Raw genomic sequence first — 23,085 nt, 5'->3', positions numbered from 1 at the left:
AGACGACGGTATTTTTCTAACTTTAGAACAACAGAGTGACATTTGATTCAAGAAAAGGAATGAGAGAAGAAAAACGAACCAGAACACCTCTAATATTCCTCAGCATCTTGAGCTCAGTCTCAGGCTGCAAGTCTGAGGCCACACACAAGTGTCCCCAGGGCCTCCTAGAGTGCCAGACACATCACAGACACTCAGCAAACAGAAGTTGAGTGAATGAGCAAAGCAAAGCCACTTTCATATGTCAGTTTGCAGGTAAAATGAAACAGAGAAACAATGCAGCAACCAAATCCACCCCTTCATTCTTTGCTCTTCTCCATGGGCCTCCGCTATGCCGGACCTACAGGGGTTTGGCAATCATTTACAGCCATCCCCAAATGCACCAGACATAAGACGAGCCCTGGGCCATATTAATGAGCTGCTCCTGGTCAATGTATTAAGTAAATCTAAATTGCTATGGGACTATTAATAAAAAAAAAGAACTGATTTTGCCTTTAGTAAAAAGAAAAGAATAACTTATGTTGGAAACTGAAATTTGGGTTGGGACTTGAGAGATTCATAGAATGTATTTTCTTTTTTTTTCCAAAATGAGTATATGTGTTCTAGATTTAAAAACCACCACAGCCAAACCCTGTTGGTAACAAAGCTGAGGTTTGTTCAGAGGATTGCACATAACTTGGTTTGTCCAGAACAGAGTTGTTCAAAGGTTATTTCCAATATCATGGATCTATCTCCTACCTTCCTGCTTTGATGTTGCACCCTGTCCTTCCCTAGTAGACACAATGACTTGGGTTTATACCCTCTCCCTCCACTTCACCTCCCTTCTCTCACTTCTGAGGCACATAACAGTTCCGTTATTGCTCCATCTCAGGTTTAGTCTGAGGATATTAACACAAAGCCTAGCAGCATGGAAGAGTGGGAGGCTTGGGAGAAGAGGCCACTCGGGAAGGCGTCCATCTCCGAGGGAACCGCTGTGTTTCATTCATCTTGAAATCTCCCACAGCCCCCAGCACTGTGCATGGAGCTTCTGATAGCCTTGCAGTCAATACCTGTGGCACTAATGAGAGCACAAACCAAGAGACAGAAGCAGGGATTCAGAACATCTCCTAGGTGTAGAAGAAGCCTCTGAGCTGGAGGGCTTTAGGAGGAAGAACACCACCCAGCCTCTGGGTGGAACCTCTCAGCATCCACGCGGCACACGCGCCCTTGGGAGCATTCGCCTCTATTTTAAATAAATGTTTCAGGTATCCTCCCTGGTTCTCCTACAAGGGAGCTTTTACACCACTCAGACAGGAACCTGGACACTTCACCCGACGGTCTCTGCTGACGGATGCCCCTTAGGGACACAATCCTAATAAACAAAACCAGGAAGGCTGCGAAGACCAGGAAAGTTGCGAAGACCATTTGCAGGCAAGCCAGCCGCACGCCAGGGAGATGCTGTCCCATCGCACGCCTTGCTCGGCATTCTAGAAAATGCCATCATCCGAGAGACGAATGTGCGTCTGCTGTGGATATTGAAATGCCTTTTATTACCCTTTTGATTTTCACACATAATGTGTCATTTCTGGGTCATTTTTTCTTTTTATAGCGGCAATTTTTAGACTCATTTCTTCAAGCCTTAAGGCAATTTAGCACCACTAAAAATGCATCAGAGAGGAGATGGAGCTCTCTAGCCTAGGGAAAGAAAGGAAACTCATATTTTATGTGATTTTTAGATGCTGTGTGTTAGCAATAGCCTAACAAAGATCCCTTAATGACAATCAAAATATAGGATGCTTCCAGGGTGTCAGCAACAGTAATACTCTTGCAAGGGGCTTGGAGTGATTGGCAATTTCCAGCTGTGACTAGCTCTCAGAAGCATGGCACTGACAATGAGGCATGAATTTTTGTGTGAGGGAATTTAATTTAAAATTTCCAAGTCTGTTATAAGTTCATGGAAACCTGCCATTTACTAAACAAGAGTACTTCGTCATGTGAAGTAGAAAAATTAAATCCTCATGTTCACCCACCCGTCTATACGAAGGCAGAAGCTATGTGCACACTGTGGGAACCTGGAAGAGGGTTTGGATGCAGCCGGGACTGAGGGGAATTATGGCTTGGGAAGGAGCTTTGCCCGCAAGCCCCTCTCCCATCTTCTCTTTTGTGTCTCCGTGAGATCCAAGGTGAAAGCCCCTTTGCCTCCTTCGTGACAAGTTATCAGGGCTTTAAGGACAGCAACGTCAGTGCCTGTTTTCCACGTGCGCTTAGGAAGCCGGAGGAGACTCTTCAAACTCTAGACCAAAAGGTGTTTTGTGCATCATGCTCTTTGCTCTGTAGCTTGAGTGAGGAAACAGTGAGGAGTGTCGGAGGCAGAGAGATGGGAGGAGAAGCAAGCAGAGCCCCGGCAGCCTGCACCACTGTCCAGCTCACGCCTTCATCATGCACGTGCCCAACACAATAGCAGCAGACATGAGTTTGTTTTATTTTATGAACATGCCCAGGCAGCGGCTGCAGCTAACCAGGTAGAGCGTGCAGGGAAGTGACATAAATTACTAACCACTCAGGTCAGGGCAGGTATGTGGGGCTTCCATGTTGAGTCAGCAATGGAGGTGCCTCGATCCCAAATTACAGATGAGAATAAGAGACTCGGAGGGCCCTCTGCTCAGCATCATAGGATGCTGGATTCAAACGGGCTTTATTTTTTTGTAACTTTGAAACTTATCACTTAAATCAGCGGTTGATCAGTAAATAATCCGAAATACAGAGAGACTGTTCAGCAAATATTTCCTCCTGGGCTTATATCTACACTAGGCAAAACTCTGCAATGTTTTGATTTATCCTTCACATCTGGTTGCTTGTAATTGACCAGAAACCACAGTATCCAGGCTTAACGAGCACCACCCGGAGCAAGAGCCAGGAGGGTGGGCAGGAGAAGAAAACACTGCTGTAATTCAGTGCACACACAAACACACACGCTCGCATACACAGGCACATGTGCATACCGGTCATCACATGAGATCCAGAAGCACGTTTACAGGACGCTAAAAGACGTGAACATACTTGCCCCCTAGAGAAGTCAGCCCAGTGCAAGCGCTCAGCAAACAGGACTGTTTCCAAGTGCCCCTCTCAGCAGCACACCTTCTGCCTGCCTTTCTTGGTGCAATGGCTCACTCGGTTTTTGGGGCTATGAATCCAGAACCCAGGTGCTGATGCCACCCAGCGCCAGGAGGCCTGCAAGATATTGGCTGATAAAACAGCCACCTCACCCAAACACTGGTTGCACTGAGCCTGCTGAGGCTCCGGCTTCTGCAGCAGACATGTGGGATGCCCAAAATGAGGGGAAGGTAATGCCCCAGGGGTCATACTTTGAGAGGCGGACACAGGGGCTGAGAGGGCTCATGGTAAACATCAGGCCACAGGGGTACACCCAGGCTGTCTAGAGGCACCAGTGAGACAGACCGACTCCCTGGGCTGATTCTGAAGCTGAGCACAGCTTCCCAGCCCATTTGGCATCTCTGTCAGGTTCCAATTTCTCTCACTCTCACTTCACCAGAATTAAACTGCCCCTAAAGCCTTTGTCTTAAGCTGATTTCTAGGGAATCCCAAATAAAGTAGGGAACTATGATCAGGTGATCAACTTTCAATGCAAGCCCCAAGACCTAGAGACGTTATCTTCACAAGGTCACCAGGCTACTAAATAGTTGTAAATAAAATGCAGCTGAGATAAAACGTGAGTCACATGTTTTACTCACCACAATGCAAGGTACTGAGGCCAAGAATTGTTATTTCCCTACCATACTTCTTACAACTCTAAACACAATTCTTAAAATGTCTTTGTCCAGCACATATACACCATGGAATACTATGCAGCCATAAAAAAGGATGAGTTCACGTGCTTTGCAGGGACATGGATGAAACTGGAAGCCATCATTCTCAGCAAAGCAACACAAGAAGATAAAACCAAACATCGCATGTTCTCACTCATAAGTGGGAGTTGAACAATGAGAATACATGGACACAGGGAGGGTAACATCACACACCAGGGCCTGTCAGGGGGTTGGGGGCTAGGAGAGGGATAGCATTAGGAGAAATACCTAGTGTAAATGATGAGTTGATGGGTGCAGCACACCAACATGACACCTGTATACATATGTAACAAACCTGCACGTTGTGCACATGTACCCCAGAACTTAAAATATATTTAAAAAGTACATTTAAAATTTTTCTTTGTATATCTCCTATCATTTGCCCTACTTCAGCCCAATAAAATACTTTCTTCTTAATATAGTTTGTTTTTCCCTACCTTATATTAATCTTGTGTCATTCCTAGAAATAAAATCATGTATTTCCTAATACATTTAACAAAGTAAATAGGACCAAGCCAATCTGAGAAAAGGGATCCTGTGAATATCAGAAAAGAGAGCGTCTAGGGAAGCTGATGCTAAAATTATAGTGTGCTGTGTAGATGCATGAAATCCAGCTGTAAACATCCCCAAAACAACAGACCTTCCCGGCTTCCTCACATCTAATTTCCTCTACGTAGTTTTGCATTTGATGGCTGGTGTGTTTGCTTTAACTTCTTGTCATTTAGATCCAGCCCTTAATGCTCACGTCAGTCTCTAGGAGAGAGAGGCAGGGACAGATTTTCCCTCATCATTTTTAGACACGCTCTTCCTCCTTCTGGGACCGACCGGCCCCCGGGCTCAAGTGACGAGATCCTTTCCTTCCCATCCTCCAAGCCCTGGCTGCAACGTGTCCCCTGAGCCTTCCTCAACGCTCTGTCTACAACAGAGGAGGCCTTTTCTGTTGTTCCGTCTTTTATGTGTCCTTATCCCAAGAGCTCAGCACAGTTCCTGAGGGCTTGCTCGTTTTGTTAAGGAAATGAAAGAACTAATCAGCAGATGAAGGGTTGCCTTGGATGCTAAACATCACTAGAAATGACCCAGGTAGTGATTTGTGATTTTTCTTCCCCTTCTTTTGAGAACAGCAGATACAAAGCAAAGTAAAGCTGAAATTGGGGCAGGTGTGGTGACTCTCACCTGTAGTCCCAGTACTTGGGGAAGCCGAGGTGGGTGGAGCACAAGATCAGAAGTTCGAGACCAGCCTGACCAACATATATCTACAACCCCATATCTACTAAAAATACAAAAATTAACTGGATGTGGTAGAGTGCACATGTAATCCCAGCTACTCAGGAGGCTGAGGCAGGAGAATCACTTGAACTTGGGAAGTAGAGGTTGCAGTGAGCTGAGCTTGGTCCATTGCACTCCAGCCTGGGTGATAGAGCAAGACTCTGTCTCAAAAATAAAAAAAAAAAAAGCTGACATTGGATTGCAATTGCTTACTGCTGTGTGTGTGTCAGTGTGTGTGTCAGTGTGTTGTGTGAGTGTGTGTGTGAATGTGTGTGAATGTGTGTGACTGTGTGTGTGTGCGAGTGTGTGTGCAGGTGTGTGGGTGTGTGTGTGCATGGGTGTGCATCTGAGTGCGTGCGGGTGTGTGTGAATGTGTGTGCGTGAATGTGTGTGCAGGTGAGAGTGTGTGTGTGCAGGGGTGCAGGTGTGTGTGCACGGGTGTGCATCTTCGTGTGCACAGGTGTGTGTGGGGGGTGTGTGTGCATGCACGTGCACAGGTGTGCATGCGTGGGTGTGAGTGTGTGCACACGCAAGTGTGTGCAGATGTGTGTGTATGTGTGTGCACATGGGTGTGTGAGCGTGCATGTGTGGTGTGTGCGTGTATGCATGCACACGCGCGTGTGTGTGCGTGTGCTGGTGTGTGTGCACACGGGTGTGCATGAGTGTGCACGCACGGTGTCTGTGCATGTGTGCGGACGAGTGTACGTGTCTGCGGGTGTGTGCGTGTGTGTGCACGGGTGTTTGTGCGTGTGTGTGTGTGCATGTGTGTATGTAAGAGTGTGTGTGTGTGATGGAGGACACTGTACCTATTTAAAGGTCGTAAATGATAAACATAGTGATATGATTACTCCTTTGTATGTGCCTGTGCTGAGTATACCTAAGATCTACCCTCTGAGCAAATTCCAGGATGCAACATAGCGTTACTAATCCCACCTCAGCATTAGTAACCCCAACACAGCATTATTAACCCCAACCCAGCATTGTTAACCACAACACCGCATTGTTAATTAACCACAGCCTCATGCCATACATCAGATCCCTAGGTTTATTCATCCTATGTAACTGCAGCTTTACGCCTTTAACCATATCTCCGTTTTCCTGTGAGTATCTGTTGCATGCCCAGATTGGTGCCAACCTCTACCTTGTGCTCCTCTCTTCTTTCACCAGGTGGTCCTTCCCGCTTGGCACAGGCAACTCCCACTTCTTTCCTCCTGTCTTTCATCAAAATCTGCTGGGAGCAACAGATCTGACAAACTCTTTCATACGAAAGAAGGTATGATGGAGTGAGATGGTTGACCACCTTCCCCTTCCGGAGGTAGCTACATTTCAGCACAGCAGGACGTCTCAAAGCAAGAGTGTTGTCTCTACAATTCGTATTCATGGCAAGCTCCTGGAAGCATCATTGTGAGGGCAGGAAAGATGGACCACCATAGGGGGCATCTCCTCAGCTTATCACTAAGGGTAGAGCTGGTTCTGAATGCTTGCTGAACACTTAACGAAAGTTTAGCAGGTAAAGAGAGTGAGGAATTAATTTAACACACACACACATAACTGCAGGTGGCATCAGCAAGCTGAAAACTGACAGGTCATCACTTCCCAAATCTTTCCAGGTATCTGCCTTTCTCTTTTTCTCGTTTTCCTCCCCATAGTATAAAAGGGAAGTACAGGTTAAATTCCTCATAACATTTAGAATTTGGTGCCAAAGGGCATTTAATGCTGTTGAAAGGTGGAGTGGGTGGATTTATTACCTTTAGATCCTAGTTAAATTGAGAAACCGTCTAACTAGCTACTCTACTTCCCCTAGAATATGAAAACAGAAACTTAAGAGGTCTCTAAACCGCAGTTCTCAGCAAGGGTCAAGTGTATCAGAATCCCCCAGGGTTGACTGGAGAAGGGACCTCTTCAAATTGTCACAGGCTACCCCCCAGGGACTATGAAATGTCATCCTGGGGATAGGGTGCTCCCATCTACTCACCCAGCTTGCCACTATATTCTTTACGATGCCAAGCAAGTATTATTGCTGATGGCAGTGGAAAACCACTGGTGACCCGAGATGATAAGAGACAGAAAACCATTGCTCTGGTCTAAAGCGAAAGTCTGCAGGGGCAGTCATCTTACTGAGGGATCCACAGCACCCACCTCTATTCCTACTCTATCACAGGATTCAATCATAAATAGCAGTCATTTTTCTCCCATGAATGTTTTGCAATATTCGTGTACATGGTATGCAATATTTCAAAAACAATATTTTACTAATTAAATGATTTCAATACAGTAAAGAAAAAAATGGTTTTGCTATCTGATTGAAAATGTGGATTGAGAGGAAGGAATTGATTGCGATGCCAAGAAATGTAAAGAACTATTTCAGGGGGGTTTCTGCACTGATCTCTACGTGCACAAATCAGCTGTGATTGGACATTCTTCATTTATCCCCCCTGATCTCGTGGCAGCAAGTTTGATACCAGGTCATACATGCTAGAAAGCTCCACGACTCCTGTATATCACTGCTAGATGTAGGTTTGCCTCTGCTTTCTGAGATCCACCAGCATTGCATCACGGTGTCTGTGGGATTCCTGTTCATGGGAGCTGCTCATTGGCCTTGCATCTTTATAATTTTTCCCAGAACATTATTTGATGGAGGCCAAGGTTTGGTAGTATTTTTGCTGTGGGGAAACAAATCAGCTGCCCGTATTCTTCCAGCTTCTGCAGACATATAGGAGCTGTAGAAGACAGCAGATACCGAAAGTGTTTTCCAATGATGAGGTTTCCATACACCTTATCAGACGACATTTATGCTATCAAACAGGTTTTCAAAAGCAAGCCCATCTGTGTTTAGTCACCTGTCTCTAATCTCATATCATGGATGACAAACACCAGGTAGGCCAATGGTTACCAACCTCGCTTGCACATCAGAATCACAGGAGGCGCTTAGAAAAGTCCTAACGCTGAATTACCTATACTAGTCACCGTAATCTACTTTAGAATAAGATTCTGCAAAATTTCCATGGCTCTGTTCAGGGGTGTCAACAAACTTTAAGACTAAAGGAAGCCTGTGAAATCATCAGTAATATGCAGAAGACTTACCAACTATAGGAACAATATTAAAGCAGTGAGCATTGACTAACAATCAGTGCATTGATTTGGGGGCCGTTCTCCCTGCTCCCTGATTTTTCCAATTCATTTGAAAACTCTTCAGAATCTTAGGTGATTCATTTTGTTTCCCTCTATGTCTTCACCAGAAATGTGTTGAAGGAAAGGAGAGAGTTAGTGTTCACAGATCTGCCCTAGAGAGAGAGGGTGTTACAGGACATTCTGTCTATAGTGATCACGTTCACAGGGACAGGAAGTACAATGGTGGTTGCCAGGAGATGTGGGTCGGGGAGGATGGGAAGTTACGGCTTTATGGGTACAGAGTTTCAGTTTTGCAGGATGAAAACAATTCTGGAGATGGATGGTGGTCACGGTTGTATGACCATGTGCATGTGTTAATACCATTGAACTGTACACTTAAAATGGTCAGGATGCTAAATTTTATCTTACGTGTATTTTATCACAATTAAACATTCTCTTTAAAAATCCTTATGCCTGGTCCGTCTTCCTGACCTATTAAACCAGAACCTTCGGGGTAACTGGAGTGTGTTTAATGGCACAACCCCAGGAAAACCAGATCACTTTCTCTCTCTAGGGCAGATCAGTGAACACTAACTCTCTTCTTCCCTTCAACAAATTTCTGGGAGAGGCATAGAGGAAAACAAAATAAATCACCTGAGATTCTGAAGCATTTTTAAAGGAATTAGAAAAATTAGGGAGCAGGGAGAATGGCCCCCAAATCAATGCACTGGTTGGTTATTGAACATTCACTGCTTTAATATTGTTCCTAAACTCTTTTGCATATCACTGATGATTATCTCACAGGCTTCCCTTAGCCTCAAAAGTTGTTGACACGCCTGAACAGAGCCATGAATTTTTTGCAGACTCTTATTCTAGAGTAGAATATGGCAAACACATGACTAGGAGGCACAGAGTGTTTTATCTCTAATATATGGAAGAAATAATCACATCTCCTATTTCAACCCATTCTTTTACAGATGAAGAATTTTTTAAAAAACACACAGAAAAAGTATTACAGAAGGTCATTTTGAAGACATTTAGATTCAAATAGTCCCCAAGATGTCATATCTGATGATCATGACCAAGTGGGCTTTTTGTTGATAATTCATCAACTATTTTTTTTTGCATTGTGAAGCTAATAAATTAATATAGGCTTAAGTAACAATCACCTATTTTCTCAGAAGACTATTTAAATGGATATTTTATTGTGATGAAAAAATTAGTTTTCTACTGCAGATATTGAAAAGAGCATGGAAGAGAGAGAGGACATTCCACCAGCCCCATTTGGTGACTTGTTTATCAGAAGCAGGTTTAGCCACATAAATATTATCTGAAACATTCACAGTGTTCATTTTTCAAAGTGACCTAAAGGCTTCAAGAAGTGTCAATGGGATGTTATGGGTTGTGGAATTTCTCAAGTAGTTCTTAAAAATGCAGCTGATGCCCTTTGAAAGAGCAGTAATCATTGGCAAATATTTTTCCTAGTCTAGTTCAGTTTCCTAGTAACCATGAATCCTCCTCCAAAAGCTACAGGCATAGGAATATGTTAGGTTCCTTAAATTTTTTTTCAGTTGTAAAAACACTTTGAACCATGGCAGGGGACTTAAGTGCTGCAGACTCAAATGCAGCATGTCAGGAAAGGCCTGGGAGCCAAAGCCTGCTTTTTTTATATGACAAACCTGGACTGAGTGCTCCATCCCACTTTGTCCTCCTGCACCTTACTGTTTTCTCCCCACTTTGTCCTCCTCCACCTTACTGTTTTCTCCACTAGGCAAGAGAGTAAAAATCACTTACAGAAACGAACACTGGTTCAAGAAATAAGATCATGCTTGAGTTTCAAAAAATAAAAGATAGTTCTTTGTCTTCCACCTAGGGACATGGAGTGGAAAGGGATTATGTCACAAAAGGGGGAATTTTTTTTCAACAAGAAACCAAGCTTGAATGTTTTTAAAATTCCCTCTTGTATTCATTATAGTTTCCGAATTCTCTCAAAAAAAAAAAAAAAACCTCTGATATATGGGCTTGTTTCTAACTTTACAAACACTTCTTCTATTAGTAAATTTTTTAGTTGATGGGAAAAAGGAATAACAATCATGATCCAATGATGTCCATATTTTCCATTTTTTCTTCTAGTTGTACATAAATGATCTAGCAAATGGTCAGAGCTTAGTGCTTAATACAGTATATGTTGCAAAGAAACAGCAGCTTTTTCATTGGAAATAATTATATTCTTACAAGTTTACCTGTAAATCAAAATTCCGCATATTGAATCAGTATTTATTGTTGCCTTAAAACCTGTAAATGTAAATGCATTCCTGATATAAAAGTAAAATTAAATGACTTAGTAAATAATGGCCGAAGGCTTTCTTTGAGGCAAGCTCTATACTGAACACTGGAAACGTGATAGTGAATAAAACAAAGTTCTTCTCTTTATGAGGCTTAGAGTCTTGTGATGAGATAGAAAATATGTAGACATGAACTATGCTCAGTCAAGTAAGATTGCAAGCATAGACATGCATAGAATTTCTGGCTGGTCAGTGCTAGAAAGTGAAATGAAAGGACAGAGGGAGGCAGGCTGCAGGGATGAAAGGTCCATTTCATATAGTGTGGCCTGGAAGTAGCACAGAACAGGTACCTCAGGGGGTGATGCTCCAAATTCTAAGATCTGGCTTTTCAATGCTCAATATATAATAGATCTCTTAGCATTGCTGAGAAGGCAGAAGATGTCAACATATCATGGAAAACACGAGAAGGATCATAAAAATGAAGATGTGCTAAAGAGGAGAGCCAGTATCACATGGGATACCAACCGAGAGATCAGTGCATGCATCTGCTCTAACTTTATAAGTATGTGAAGTTTATAAAGTATATAAGTGATGAAAAATAAAATAGTAAGCAAGAAAAAGAATCAAAGAAGCCAAAAAGCAAGTGGACATACAGGAAGAGAATAGCTAGAGGTCCCTAGACATCTCTCCACTCTACTCTCCATCAGGAGAGGAACATAACATCAGTGCCCTTGGACACACGGGCATAACCTGAGTGTGCAGCTTTATTGCTTGTGGTATCCAAGGGCATCAATGTGATAGCATTTATCTCTTGATGAAGAGAATAGTGAGAGTTATCTAGGGGGCTCTAGCTACCTCCATGCTGTGTGTTCACCCGCTTTTGGGCTTGATTCTTTTCACAATAAAACTTATAATGTGCCTGTGGTTTCTCTCATTTCTTCATCATTTAAAAAATTATTCAATAACACAACCTAATAGAAAGCTTTATTTATTTTTATTTTTTTGAGAAGGAGTCTCGCCCTCTCACCCAGGCTGGAGTGCAGTGGTGCGATCTCAGTTCACTGCAACCTCCGCCTCTAAGGGTCAAGAGATTCTTCTGCCTCAGTCTCCCGAGTAGCTGGGACTACAGGTGCATGCCACCATGCCTGGCTAATTTTTGTATTTTCAGTATAAACAGGGTTTCCCTATTTTGGCCAGGCTGGTGTCGAACTCCTGACCTTGTGATCCACCCGCCTTGGCCTCCCAAAGTGCTGGGATTACCGGCGTGAGCCACCGCACCCAGCCGAAAGCAATTCTTACTGAAAAGAACACCAGATTTACTCCCTGGTCTCTACACAATCTGTAAGTACAATTCTTTACATTTTCATATAACAAGAGACAGGTGCCTCTGCTCTCACTGGAGTTGACCTACAATGGAGAAATAATAAAACCATTGCAGCAATACTGTAATAACTATAAATAAAATTATCAATATGCTACAAGGAATGAAGATAACTAAATGTGGAAACTAGAAATGAGTAGTTGTTTATCAAAACACACGGGCTATGGATTTGTCTCTGCTTCTTATTGACTATGTGATTTTTTTCCCTTAATGTACTCCAGTTTCTCCTTCCATTTGATGACACATAATTCATAAAGCATATTTCAAAACAGAATGAAAAATAAACATGGGATCCTTGAGATTAAAATATGCTAAGACAAAGAGCAGATGTTATTAGCATGAATAGTAACATGCACACATCAAATACATATATTAACTATTCAGTTTTTAAGTCATAAATATCACTCAACCCCCAAATTCCCTTTAGAGCCTATGTTACAACTCTATTTTTAATTGTTAATCTATTCTCTGATGAGCAGTGGTTAACTTAATTGGTTTAGTAGACTATTAATGAGGTGATGTCAAAATATCCCTAGAGACTGGCTTGTTAGCCTCAATTTAATCCATTCAACAGAGAAGACTTCTACCTTGTGTTGGGTCCGGTCATATAAAATAAAATCAATAAGGCCTCTCCCCTTTCCTTCAAAACTGCATGACTGTAATGAGAAACCCAAAGATGCTGGGAAATGTTGAAATCGTGAGATGACATCAAGTTGGGAGTAAAGAGCCCCTCGCTCTGCAGAGAGAAGCCAACCCTGTGGGTGGGAGAGGACAGAGATGGGCCAAGGTGAAGTCACTTGTCTTTTAAGGACACGATGCAATCCGAGAAATGCATCGTTAGGCAATTTACTGGTTGTGCGAACATCATAGAGTGCCCTTACACACCCAGATGGTGTAGCCTGATATACCTGGGCTTAATGGTACAGCCTAGGGCTCCCAGACTATGAACCCAAACGGCATGCTACTGTAATGAATATTTCAGGCAATTGTAACACAGTGGTAAGTGTTTGTATATCTAAATATATCTAAACATAGAAAAGGAGCAGAAAAAATACAGTATGAAAGACAGAAAATGTCTCATTCATATACGGTACTCCCTATGAATGGAACTGGCAGGGTGGGAGTTGCTCTGCGTCAGTCAGTGAGTAAGTGGTGAGTGAATGTGAGGGCCTAGGACATGTCTGTACACTCCTGTAGACCTTAGAAACACTGTATCCTTGGGCCACAATAAATTTACTGTTTTTCTTTTTTCAATAATAAATTAACCTTAACTTACTGAAACATTTTTACTTTGTTACAATTTTTTTTTTTTTTGAGATGGAGTCTCACTGTCTCCAGGCTGCAGTGCTGCAGTGCAGTGGCGTAATCTCAGCTCACTGCAACCTCCACCTCCTGGGTTCAAGTGATTCTCCTGTCTCAGCCTCCCAAGTAGCTAGGACTATAGGTGCGTGCCACCACACCCAGCTAATTTTTTGTTGTTGTTCTGTTTTTCGTTTTTTTTTTTTTTTTTTTTTGTGGAGAGGGAGTCTCACTCTGTCACCTAGACTGGAGTGCAGTGGCGCGATCTCAGCTCACTGCAAGCTCCGCCTCCCGGGTTCATGCCATTCTTCTGCCTCAGCCTCCTGAGTAGCTAGGACTACAGGTGCCGCCACCACACCCAGCTAACTTTTGTATTTTTAGTAGAGACGGGGTTTCACCGTGTTGGCCAGGATGGTCTCGATCTCTTGACTACGTGATCCACCCACCTCAGCCTCTCAAAGTGCTGGTATTACAGGTGTGAGCCACCATGCCTGGCCTACTGTGCTACATGTTTTAACTTGTGACTCTTTTGTAGTAATACTCAGTTTAAGACACAAGCACATAGTGCAGCTGTACAAAAGTGATTTTCCTTCATATTTTTATCTCATAAGCTTTTTTCTATTGTTCTTTTTACTTCTTAAACCTTTTTGTTATAAACTAAGACATGAACACATGCACTAGCCTAGGCCTGCACGGCATCAGCATCAATATCACTGTTTTCCACCTCCACATCTTGTCCCACTGGAAAGTCTTCAGGGGCAAGGACACGCATGAATGAACCTGTCATGTCCAATGATCACAATTCCTTCTTCTGGATACCACCTGAAGGACCTGCCGGGGGCTGTTTACAGTTAACTTTCATGTTTTTTATAAGCTGACGGAGTACACTCTAAAATAACAGTAGAAAGTATACCATTGTAAATGCATAAACTAGTAAGACAGTCATTAATTCTCATTATCAAGTATGTGCTAGTCTTTTCTGTGACTGGCAGCACAGTACATCTGCCTTACATCAGGATTGCCACAAACATGTGAGTACTGCTCTGTCCTGGGAGGGAGCAGGGCTAGAAGATCACCAGGCAATGGAAACCTTTCAGTTCCACTAAAATCTTAAGGGAAAACTATCATATATGCAGTCCATTGTTAGGCAGCGTATGACTGGATACTCTATTTACAGAAAGCACAAAAAATTATAGGGAGAACTATTCCGTCTCAGTCGGTTTTGCCTATTAAAGCCCCTCCTCTGTTTCTCCATTAACTGGTAACACTCCTTTGTGGAAAGACTCCCCACCGAGAAGAATCAGCGTGGGTGGTGCGGGTGGGGCAGAAAGGAGATGATACTTGAGGAAGAACATGACCAAGAAGTAAAGGAAGTGGCTGGATGCAGTGGCTCATGCCTATAATCTCAACACTTTGGGAGGCCAAGGCAGGCGGATCACCTGAGGTCAGGAGTTCAAGACCAGCCTGGCCAACCTGGTAAAACCCCATCTCTACTAAAAATACAAAATAATTAGCCAGGCATGGTAGCATGTGCCTGTATTCTCAGCTACTCAGGAGGCTGAGGCAGGAGAATTGCTTGAACCCGGGATGTGGAGGTTGCAGTGAGCCAAGATCGTGTCACTGCACTCTAGTCTGGGTGACAGAGCAAGACTCTGTCTCAAAAAAAAAAAAGTAAAGGAAGAAAGAAAGGACACTGAAGGTGGGCAGGTGCCACCTGCAGAGGAGGTAGTGTCAGGACAGATACTGCAGCTCATGCAGAATCAAGGATGTGGCCACATGGAGCTCTTTATGGACAGTCGTCGAGGGGTCACATTGTGGAAGAAAAGATAAAAGGACATGAAAGGAGCTGAGAAGCTCAAGTTTCCAAGAATTCAGGGAGCTCCCTAAGTTCAGTTTCAGCATCTTTGAAATGTTCTTAAAAGGATAGAAGGATGTGAAATTATATATTTAAAAAATATGGCTGGGCACTGTGGCTCATGCCTGTAATCCCAGCACTTTGGGAGGCCAAGGTGGGCGGATCATGAGGTCAGGAGTTTGAGACGAGCCTGGCCAATATAGTGAAACCCCGTCTCTACTAAAAATGCAAAAAAAAATAGCCAGGCATGGTAGTACACGCCTGTTATTCCAGCTACTCAGGAGGCTGAGGCAGGAGAATTGCTTGAATTGAGAGGCAGAGGTTGTAGTAAGCCAAGATCATGCCACTGTACTCTAGCCTGGGAGACAGAGCGAGACACCATCTCCAAAAAAAAAAAAAAAAAAAAAAAAATTGTAATGTCCAGCAGTGTGCATCATGGCCAGTGCTAGTCTACATGGATCTGGGGTGCCAATTATAATATGAGACACCCCTGACAGTGATCAATTAAAGCGAGACTGTCCTTCTGTTCGGCATATGCAACGCATGCTAAGCTGCATGACTTGGAATGCTGAGCTCAAGGGCAAATTTCAACCATACCTTGACTCCTCATTGGCTACTGTGTGAAGTCCGCAAACTACACTCACCTTTCCAGTGGTCCTGCAGAGTGGGTGTAAAAACTTTTATTATAATTATCTGTGTTACAAACTATCAAGGTCAACAGGAGCTTTGAGATCAGTAGCATTCCAGCTTAAATTCCCAGCTCTGACTCTGACTAGATATAGCATTCTAAATGTCAACACTTCTACTTATAAAAACGAGGAAAATTACATCTGCTTGGACATAGGCTACATATCCTGTTAGCACAGAAAGATAGATGAACAATAGATGCCAGTACACACCCATAAATTCTCAATCCCTGTCCGAGCTCCCTCCCTCAGATATTGGTATTTGAATACTTCCATCAATCTTACTCATAAATATTCAGTTGTAATGAATACACTTTGTCTTTTAGACAATGGTCTATGTTGAAAAATACTGTCAGAAAACTGTCCCCAAACTGACTTGAATTCAAATAAGCAAGCTTTGTATTTTATGCTTTATTTTCTTTAGGTATCTTATAGATAATGATAGAATTAATATTTAGATTGTCTATGGAAAAGGGATTTCTCAAGAAACCAGAATAATATTATAAATGAAACCAGAGGAGGAATATTTTACCAACCTAAAAAAGTGAACTCTTCTTAATAAAAACAACCCCAAGTTACATATTTACAAAGGCTACACTGCAAATGAGCTCATCTACCCATCTTGACCATGTTGGTTGTTAGTTTGGATTACATGATTAGTCATTAGTTTTGATTACAAGAATTTAGAAAATAAAACTGAATTACCTTTCATTAAAGAGGGTCTCAAAACACTATTAAAAAGTATCTTCCCTCTTTTTTTTTTTTTTTTTTTTTTTTGAGACAGAGTCTTGCTCTGTCCCCCAGGCTGGAGGGCAGTGGTGTGATCTCGGCTCCTGGGTTCAAGTGATTCTCCTGCCTCAGCCTCCCAAGTAGCTGGGACTACACGTGCACACCAACATGCCCAGCTAATTTTTGTATTTTTAGTAAAGACAGGGTTTCACCATGTTGGCCAGGCTGGTCTCGAAATCCTGACCTCGTGATCCACCCACCTCAGTTTACGGCGCCCAGCCTTCCCTCCTTTTAAAACATCAACATTCACTGTGTTGTCATTTACATTGACAGTGCAAAAACAATGATGGGAAAAACTGATGCCGATTTTGCACCAATCAAGCAACAGCACTAGGCAGTAGCAGAGAAAAGGTCCAGTGTCACTTAAGAAAGTCCTTGAGGGAGCAGGGAAAATGATTGTTTTAATAAATCGTAACACTTGAACACCTAAGGCGTGTCTGGGGCATGGTAAGCCTGAGGGAGTGCTGGAGAAACAAACATCTATGTAATTGTTTCAGTTTTGAGTTGAGCTGGCTGCTTGGTTTTCTATTGAACTCCTCTTTATTTAAAGAATGATAGATAAACTATCACTGCTAAGATTTGAGTATTTGTCAGGTGTTTAGAAAAAGTGAATGAGTCTTTTACTTCAAGGAAAATGACTGACAAAATTTGAGCCCATGACAAAGCTAAAGTTTTCTAATTTTCATTAGAAACAAAATTGTAATTTTCATTTCTAATTTTCATTAGAAAATTAGAAACTTTTCAAAAGATTGTATCTACCATCATTACTGATCTCAGCTTCAACCTTAAGACACTAGAAAAAGAAGAACAAATGGAGCCCACAGTAAACAGAGAAAATAAATTAATAAGAAGTCAGAGCAGAAGTCAATGAAATTGAAGACAAACTAAACAATAGATAAATGTATATAAAAGTAAATTGTAGTTTTTGGAGAAGTTCAATAATGTTAACATGTTAATAGCCAGATGGACCAAGTAAGACTTTTTAAAGATTACGAATATCAAGAATTTGAGCTGTGAAATTACTACTCATTTATGGGATAATAAAGAAAAATAAGAATAATTTTAAGCCAACAAATTTGACAACTTAGATGAAATTTTAAAATTTCTTGAAAGATACACACTATCAAAGCTCACTGAAGTAGAAGTAGATAATCTACATAAGCCTGTAAGTAGAAAAGAAGTTCAACCTGTAATTTAAAACATACTTGCAAGAAAATTCCAATTCCAGGTAGCTTCCCTGGTGAATTATTCCAAACATTTAGCAATGAAATATTAACAATTATACACAAACTCTTCTATGGTATTCCAGAGGAGAGAACAGTTTTCAATTAATTTTGAGACCATTATTACTCGGACAGGAAAAAAAAAAGTCTTTATAAGGAAAGACTACAGCCTATGATAACTCATAAACATACCTGTAAAAAACTAAACGTTTTAACAAGTCAAATTCAATAATCCATAAAAAGAAAAATACATCATTACAAATTAATTTTATTCCAGAATATAAGTTCATTTTTAACATTGGGAAATCAGTTAAGTCCTCATATTCACAAAATATACAAACAAAAAACAGTCATCTCAATAGATGTAGACGCAGCTTTTGAAAAAATTCCAAATTCATGTCTGATTAAAACACACACACACACCCCCCTCAAAAAACTACAAATAGAAGGATACTTCCTCAACCTCATAAAGGGCATCTATGAAAAACCAACAAGCGATGTCATAATTATAATGAAAGCCAGACCGCTTTCCACTTAAGCTCAGGAATAAAGGCAGAGATGTCTCACCATTTCTATTCAATCTTGTAAAATAGTTTCTAACCAGTGCATTTACACAAGAACAAGAAATTTTAAAAAATTCAGATTGGAAAGCAAAAATTAAAAATCCTTTTATTTGTAGATAACAAAATCAGCTAGGGAGAAAGTTCTAAGAAATCTATCAAAACAGCTACTATAACTAGCTTATCTCTGTTATGTATATATTTGTATACACATACACACCCCATAGCTGATACAAACAACATTTTACTCGTGTATTTAAGAGAAAATTTAGTCTTTCAAATCATTTTCCCAGGTGTTACAATATTTGATTGCTATTGCTACAAACATAGAGACAAATAAACAACATAATGATTTCCCAAAAAACAAGGAAAGTGACAGATTGAAATTATCTTCTGAGATAAAGTTCTACAGAAACCTTATCTATATTCCATTCCTGACGGGCCATACATCTGCACAACCTAGATTCTTGCTACCTCCACCCCAGCCAGATCAACACAGCCCTCAGAGTTAATGTACATCCTGAATTTAAACCTCTTTTCCAGAAATAAGTCCGATCTGAGAATGAAATGGAATAAAGATTGGCTTACTCACCTAGGATATGATTAAAAGCTTCATTATTGCCCTTGTGCTAAGGAGACATTGGCCTGAATATTCACAACTTCCCTGTTAACTTTTATAGCTTAAGCATTTTCTCTGTCATTTTTTTTTTTTAACATGAAATGCAATTTGAAGAATTTGGTATTCTCAGATATGAGTTAATTTGTTTTGTTTTTAAAATAAAGCTCTGTAAAACTGACCAAAGAAGTTTCTAGGTTTCTGGGATCAGGATACAAGATGGGCAGTTCCCCGATACACAAAGTCCATTTGATATGGAGAAGAGTTTATTTGTGCCAAACACACAGTTTTAGTCACTGACGATGCAAAGATAAGACACTCTCCATTCTGGAGACGCTTAAGACAGGTGAGACAACAGATGTGTGAGCACATCGTGATGATGCACTGTTGTCAACTCTAACAAAGGGGCACAGAAGGAAAGGGAAGCAGGAAGAAGATTTTTCCTCAACAAGAGGGACATGAAAGAGGTGACTGTTGACACAAGGAAGGAAGACATAGAATGGAAAGCCCTTGGAAGAATGTGCAATTTTATCGGGTTGCTTTCTTTTTGAAAGAGATAAAATTCCTGAATGACTTCAAATGATCACTATTTTATAATATGATACTGGAAACCAGCATCCTTCTTTTAGCTATGAGCTGGTGCATCCATGCACCACACTCACTGGATTGCTCATAACTCTTCACAAGCAACTCTTCCTCTGGAGAACTTCCCTGAGCCAAAGGAAGGAAGTCATTGATTGACAGGCAGGAAAGTGGGTACAAAAGGTGAGGCCTGCTTGTCAGTACAACTTGTATCCCAGAACTCCCCATGGGAACAGACTGAAGTGAGTCTCCAGTAAAAGCATCTTTCTGCTTAGCTTTTTACTCCAATTCTATTCCACTTCCTCTACTCCACTCCTCCTGAGAGCACTTTTCCAATAAATTACTTCAATAAGAATTTTCATCTCAAGCTCTGCCTCAAAGGGACTTCAGCGAAACCACAAACTTTTTAATATATTAGTCAAGATGTGTAATAGTTAACCTATATCCATTCCAACACTCTATTTCTTCATATCTATACTTTGTATCCTTTTCATGTAAAATAATACACCATTTTACCATCTTCATTATAGACACACTGCCATTTTTTTATTTTTCTATTCCTTTTAAAACTACCGTTGTTACTCCAATTTTATTAAATAACATTTCTTCTTCCCTCTCTAATAGTATCAGTACTTTTCTTCCATTTGTAGGCCACTTCAGTAGCCTTAGCTTTCTGAACCTTTTTCGAATTTTTTTCAAAAATGGTGACATTGTAAGAAGGAAAAACACGTATCTTGCTTCTCTTTACTATTTTATTTCACAGCTGCTTCTAATAATAGTATCCATCTTGTAAGATGGAATATGTTACAATTCTTGAACTCACTGAAATAAGTGTAAAAATCTAAAGTAATAGGACTATTATCACTACTGTATTCATAATGTAGCAACAGAAAATCAGTATCATCATAATCCTAGTAAAATGAGTCACATTTTCTGAATAAACTTTATTGGCTGATACTAACATTCATCATTCCTAAAGTTTTTTAATGAAATAACTATGAGGTGATAATTAAATATTTTACCTTCTATCTTTAAACATTAAAAAAAATGGAATATGAGATTTACATGGTTTGGCTGTGTCCCCACCCAAATCTCATCTTGAATTGTAGCACTCGTAATCTCCACATGTTGTGGGAGGGACCGGTGAGAGGTAATTGAATCATGGGGGCAGTTACCCTCATGCTATTCTCATGGTAGTGAGTTCTCATGAGATCTGATGGTTTTTTAAGGGGATTTTCCTCCACTTTGCTCATTCTTCTCCTTCCTGTCGCCATATGAAGAAGGATGTGTTTGCTTTCCCTTCTGTCATGATTGTAAGGTTCCTGAGACCTCCTCAGCCATGCTGAATTAAACCTCTTTCCTTTATAAATTACCCAGTCTCTGGTATGTCCTTATTAGCAGTGTGAGAAGGGACTAATACAGAAAATTTAACAGATTATAAACAAAAAATAAACTCTCTGAAGACAAATTTTGATTACACATATTTAGAGTTAAATTTTTATTATTGGTTCCTAGAGTATAAGGTGCTGACTCTAGAGTACCTGGAATTTTTCAGTATGATATGTTTTAGAATTCTACAGATAATATAGTTGCATAATGATTGCAAAGTTTTATCTTTACCTCAAAAGAACAAAAGAGTTAAACTAAACTGCAAGCTGAAATTATATATGTCTTAAAAATAACATGCTTTTTTCCATCACTATTGTATCTCTTACCTGAAGTCAGAACCTGCTCTTCTACCATTTTCTGGAATCCCAGGATCTGGACACATGTCAGAGACCAATGCAACACCTCCTTGGCTCACTGTCATAGAGAGAAACATTGTTAAAATGTTGTTGTTATTGAGGAAATACCCAGATAAAAAATGTATTCTAGGCATTTTCAGTTCTTTAATGATAATGACTTAAAATGTGATCTCCAAAGGAATTAAGACACCTTAAATACATTCAAATAAATGTTTATATTCTCATTGGTGAAAATCAAAGATGTGTTTTCCAGTGAAAGGATGATAATCTTTGGTTTTATTTCTCTCATTTTTAAGATGTCAAAATTTAATTAAAAATCTCATTTGTTCCTTATGACTACTTTTACACCAAGTTACAATTAACAGCATGATGAGAAAAATAGCATTATGAGAAAAATGCATGCACTTAGAGAGAAGGAAGCCTTCACTCATTCCCATAGATGACAACAGAGATGATATTTACTAAGTTCTATACAAAAGATACTTTAAGTAACATTACATATATTTTAAACATTGAAGTATTTATCATTGAACTAAAACCCATAATGGTTTCTTTGTTCAAGTGCACTGATTTATTTCCTGAATTTCATGAAAAACCTTTTCTCCTGTTGGGACTTGCACTATCACAGAATAATTTTTAAAGAATTCATTTGTTTATTGGATAGAGTGGCTGTCAACTCAAAATTCATTTCACCCTGTATAATTTGTCCAATCAAACTAAGGCATTTCTTTCTTACTTTTCCCAGGAATTTGCTTAGCAGAGGGCTTGGGACCCAATTCAGTAGAATGATATGTGAGGGGAAGTCCACAGCAGTACTTCTGGGAAACATTGCAGGATGCTAATAAAGTGCATATCTATTTTACTCTGAAAACTTCTGTATCTAGGTTTCAAATGTAGAACTATTGGTGTGATTTTGCTACAATCCGAGGATGGAGACAACAGCATGTATGGAACAGAAAAGACGTGTCAACAACCTGGACCTGCTACCTTATTTTTGAGGCAGAAAATCAACCAATTTAGGAGTAATATCGCAATTCTGAACATTCTGTTATATTTATTATAGTTTATTTGCTATACTTTAAATCCATTGCATAGTTGATTCTATTATTTGCAGCTGAAAGGTGTACATATAAATATACATTTTCTCACACATATTTTAAACGATTCCATAAGAAGAAAAGAATATGTCTGGGTATATGTGGAACTCGTGGAGCATTTGATTAAAACTATGCATAAAACAACAGTAATTATAGCAAGTTTAGTTTAGTTTGTTTGTTTTGAGTCAGGGTCTAACTCTGTTGCCCAGGTGGGAGTGCAGTGGCACAATCATGGATCACTGCAGCCTCAACCTCCCAGGATCAAGCAATACTCCCACCTCAGCCTCCCTAATAGCTGGTAGCACAGGCTTGTGCCACCATGCCCAGATAATTAAAAAACAAATCTTTTGTAGAGATGAAGTCTAACTATATTGCCCAGACTGGTCTCAAACCCCCAGCTCAAGTGACACTCCCACTGTAGCCTCCTAAAGTGTTGGGACTGCAGACATGTGCAACCACACCCAGTCAAAATTTATCTTCCATTGCTAAGTTAGAATAAATTTGGGTAACAATATAATCCTTCATTAAACACAAATTATATTGAACATATTATGTGGTTTCATTCTTAGTAAGTACTTCACTATTCCAAATGGGTTAAGATATGTTTTAGGTATTTTTATTTCTTTTTTAAAATAAGTTTTTTTAATAACATCTAAACATTATTTTGCTGCATGATGTGAGAATTATATTGAATTCCAAAATTTTGTTTTCTAAATGTTTAATTTTCTCAATATTATATCAAAATAAT

The 23,085-nt window shown here is 40.4% G+C and overlaps 1 protein-coding gene across 2 annotated transcripts in view; it reads right to left on the bottom strand.

The window, feature by feature from the left end:
- LOC139355625 (CUB and Sushi multiple domains 1) overlaps positions 1-23,085 on the bottom strand; it is a 2,038,620-nt gene that overhangs the window by 636,627 nt on the left and 1,378,908 nt on the right. For both annotated transcript variants that reach the window (XM_071067488.1, XM_071067489.1), the window contains exon 8: positions 21,211-21,298. In XM_071067488.1, the coding sequence (XP_070923589.1) occupies positions 21,211-21,298 (88 nt within the window). The remainder of the gene's footprint in view (positions 1-21,210; positions 21,299-23,085) is intronic.

The sequence above is a fragment of the Macaca nemestrina genome, chromosome 8 (genome assembly GCF_043159975.1).
Source record: "Macaca nemestrina isolate mMacNem1 chromosome 8, mMacNem.hap1, whole genome shotgun sequence".
In the NCBI taxonomy this organism is placed as follows: domain Eukaryota; kingdom Metazoa; phylum Chordata; class Mammalia; order Primates; family Cercopithecidae; genus Macaca; species Macaca nemestrina.
The sequence above is the reverse complement of the archived record's forward strand: the minus strand, read 5'-3'. Positions and strand labels throughout refer to the sequence as shown.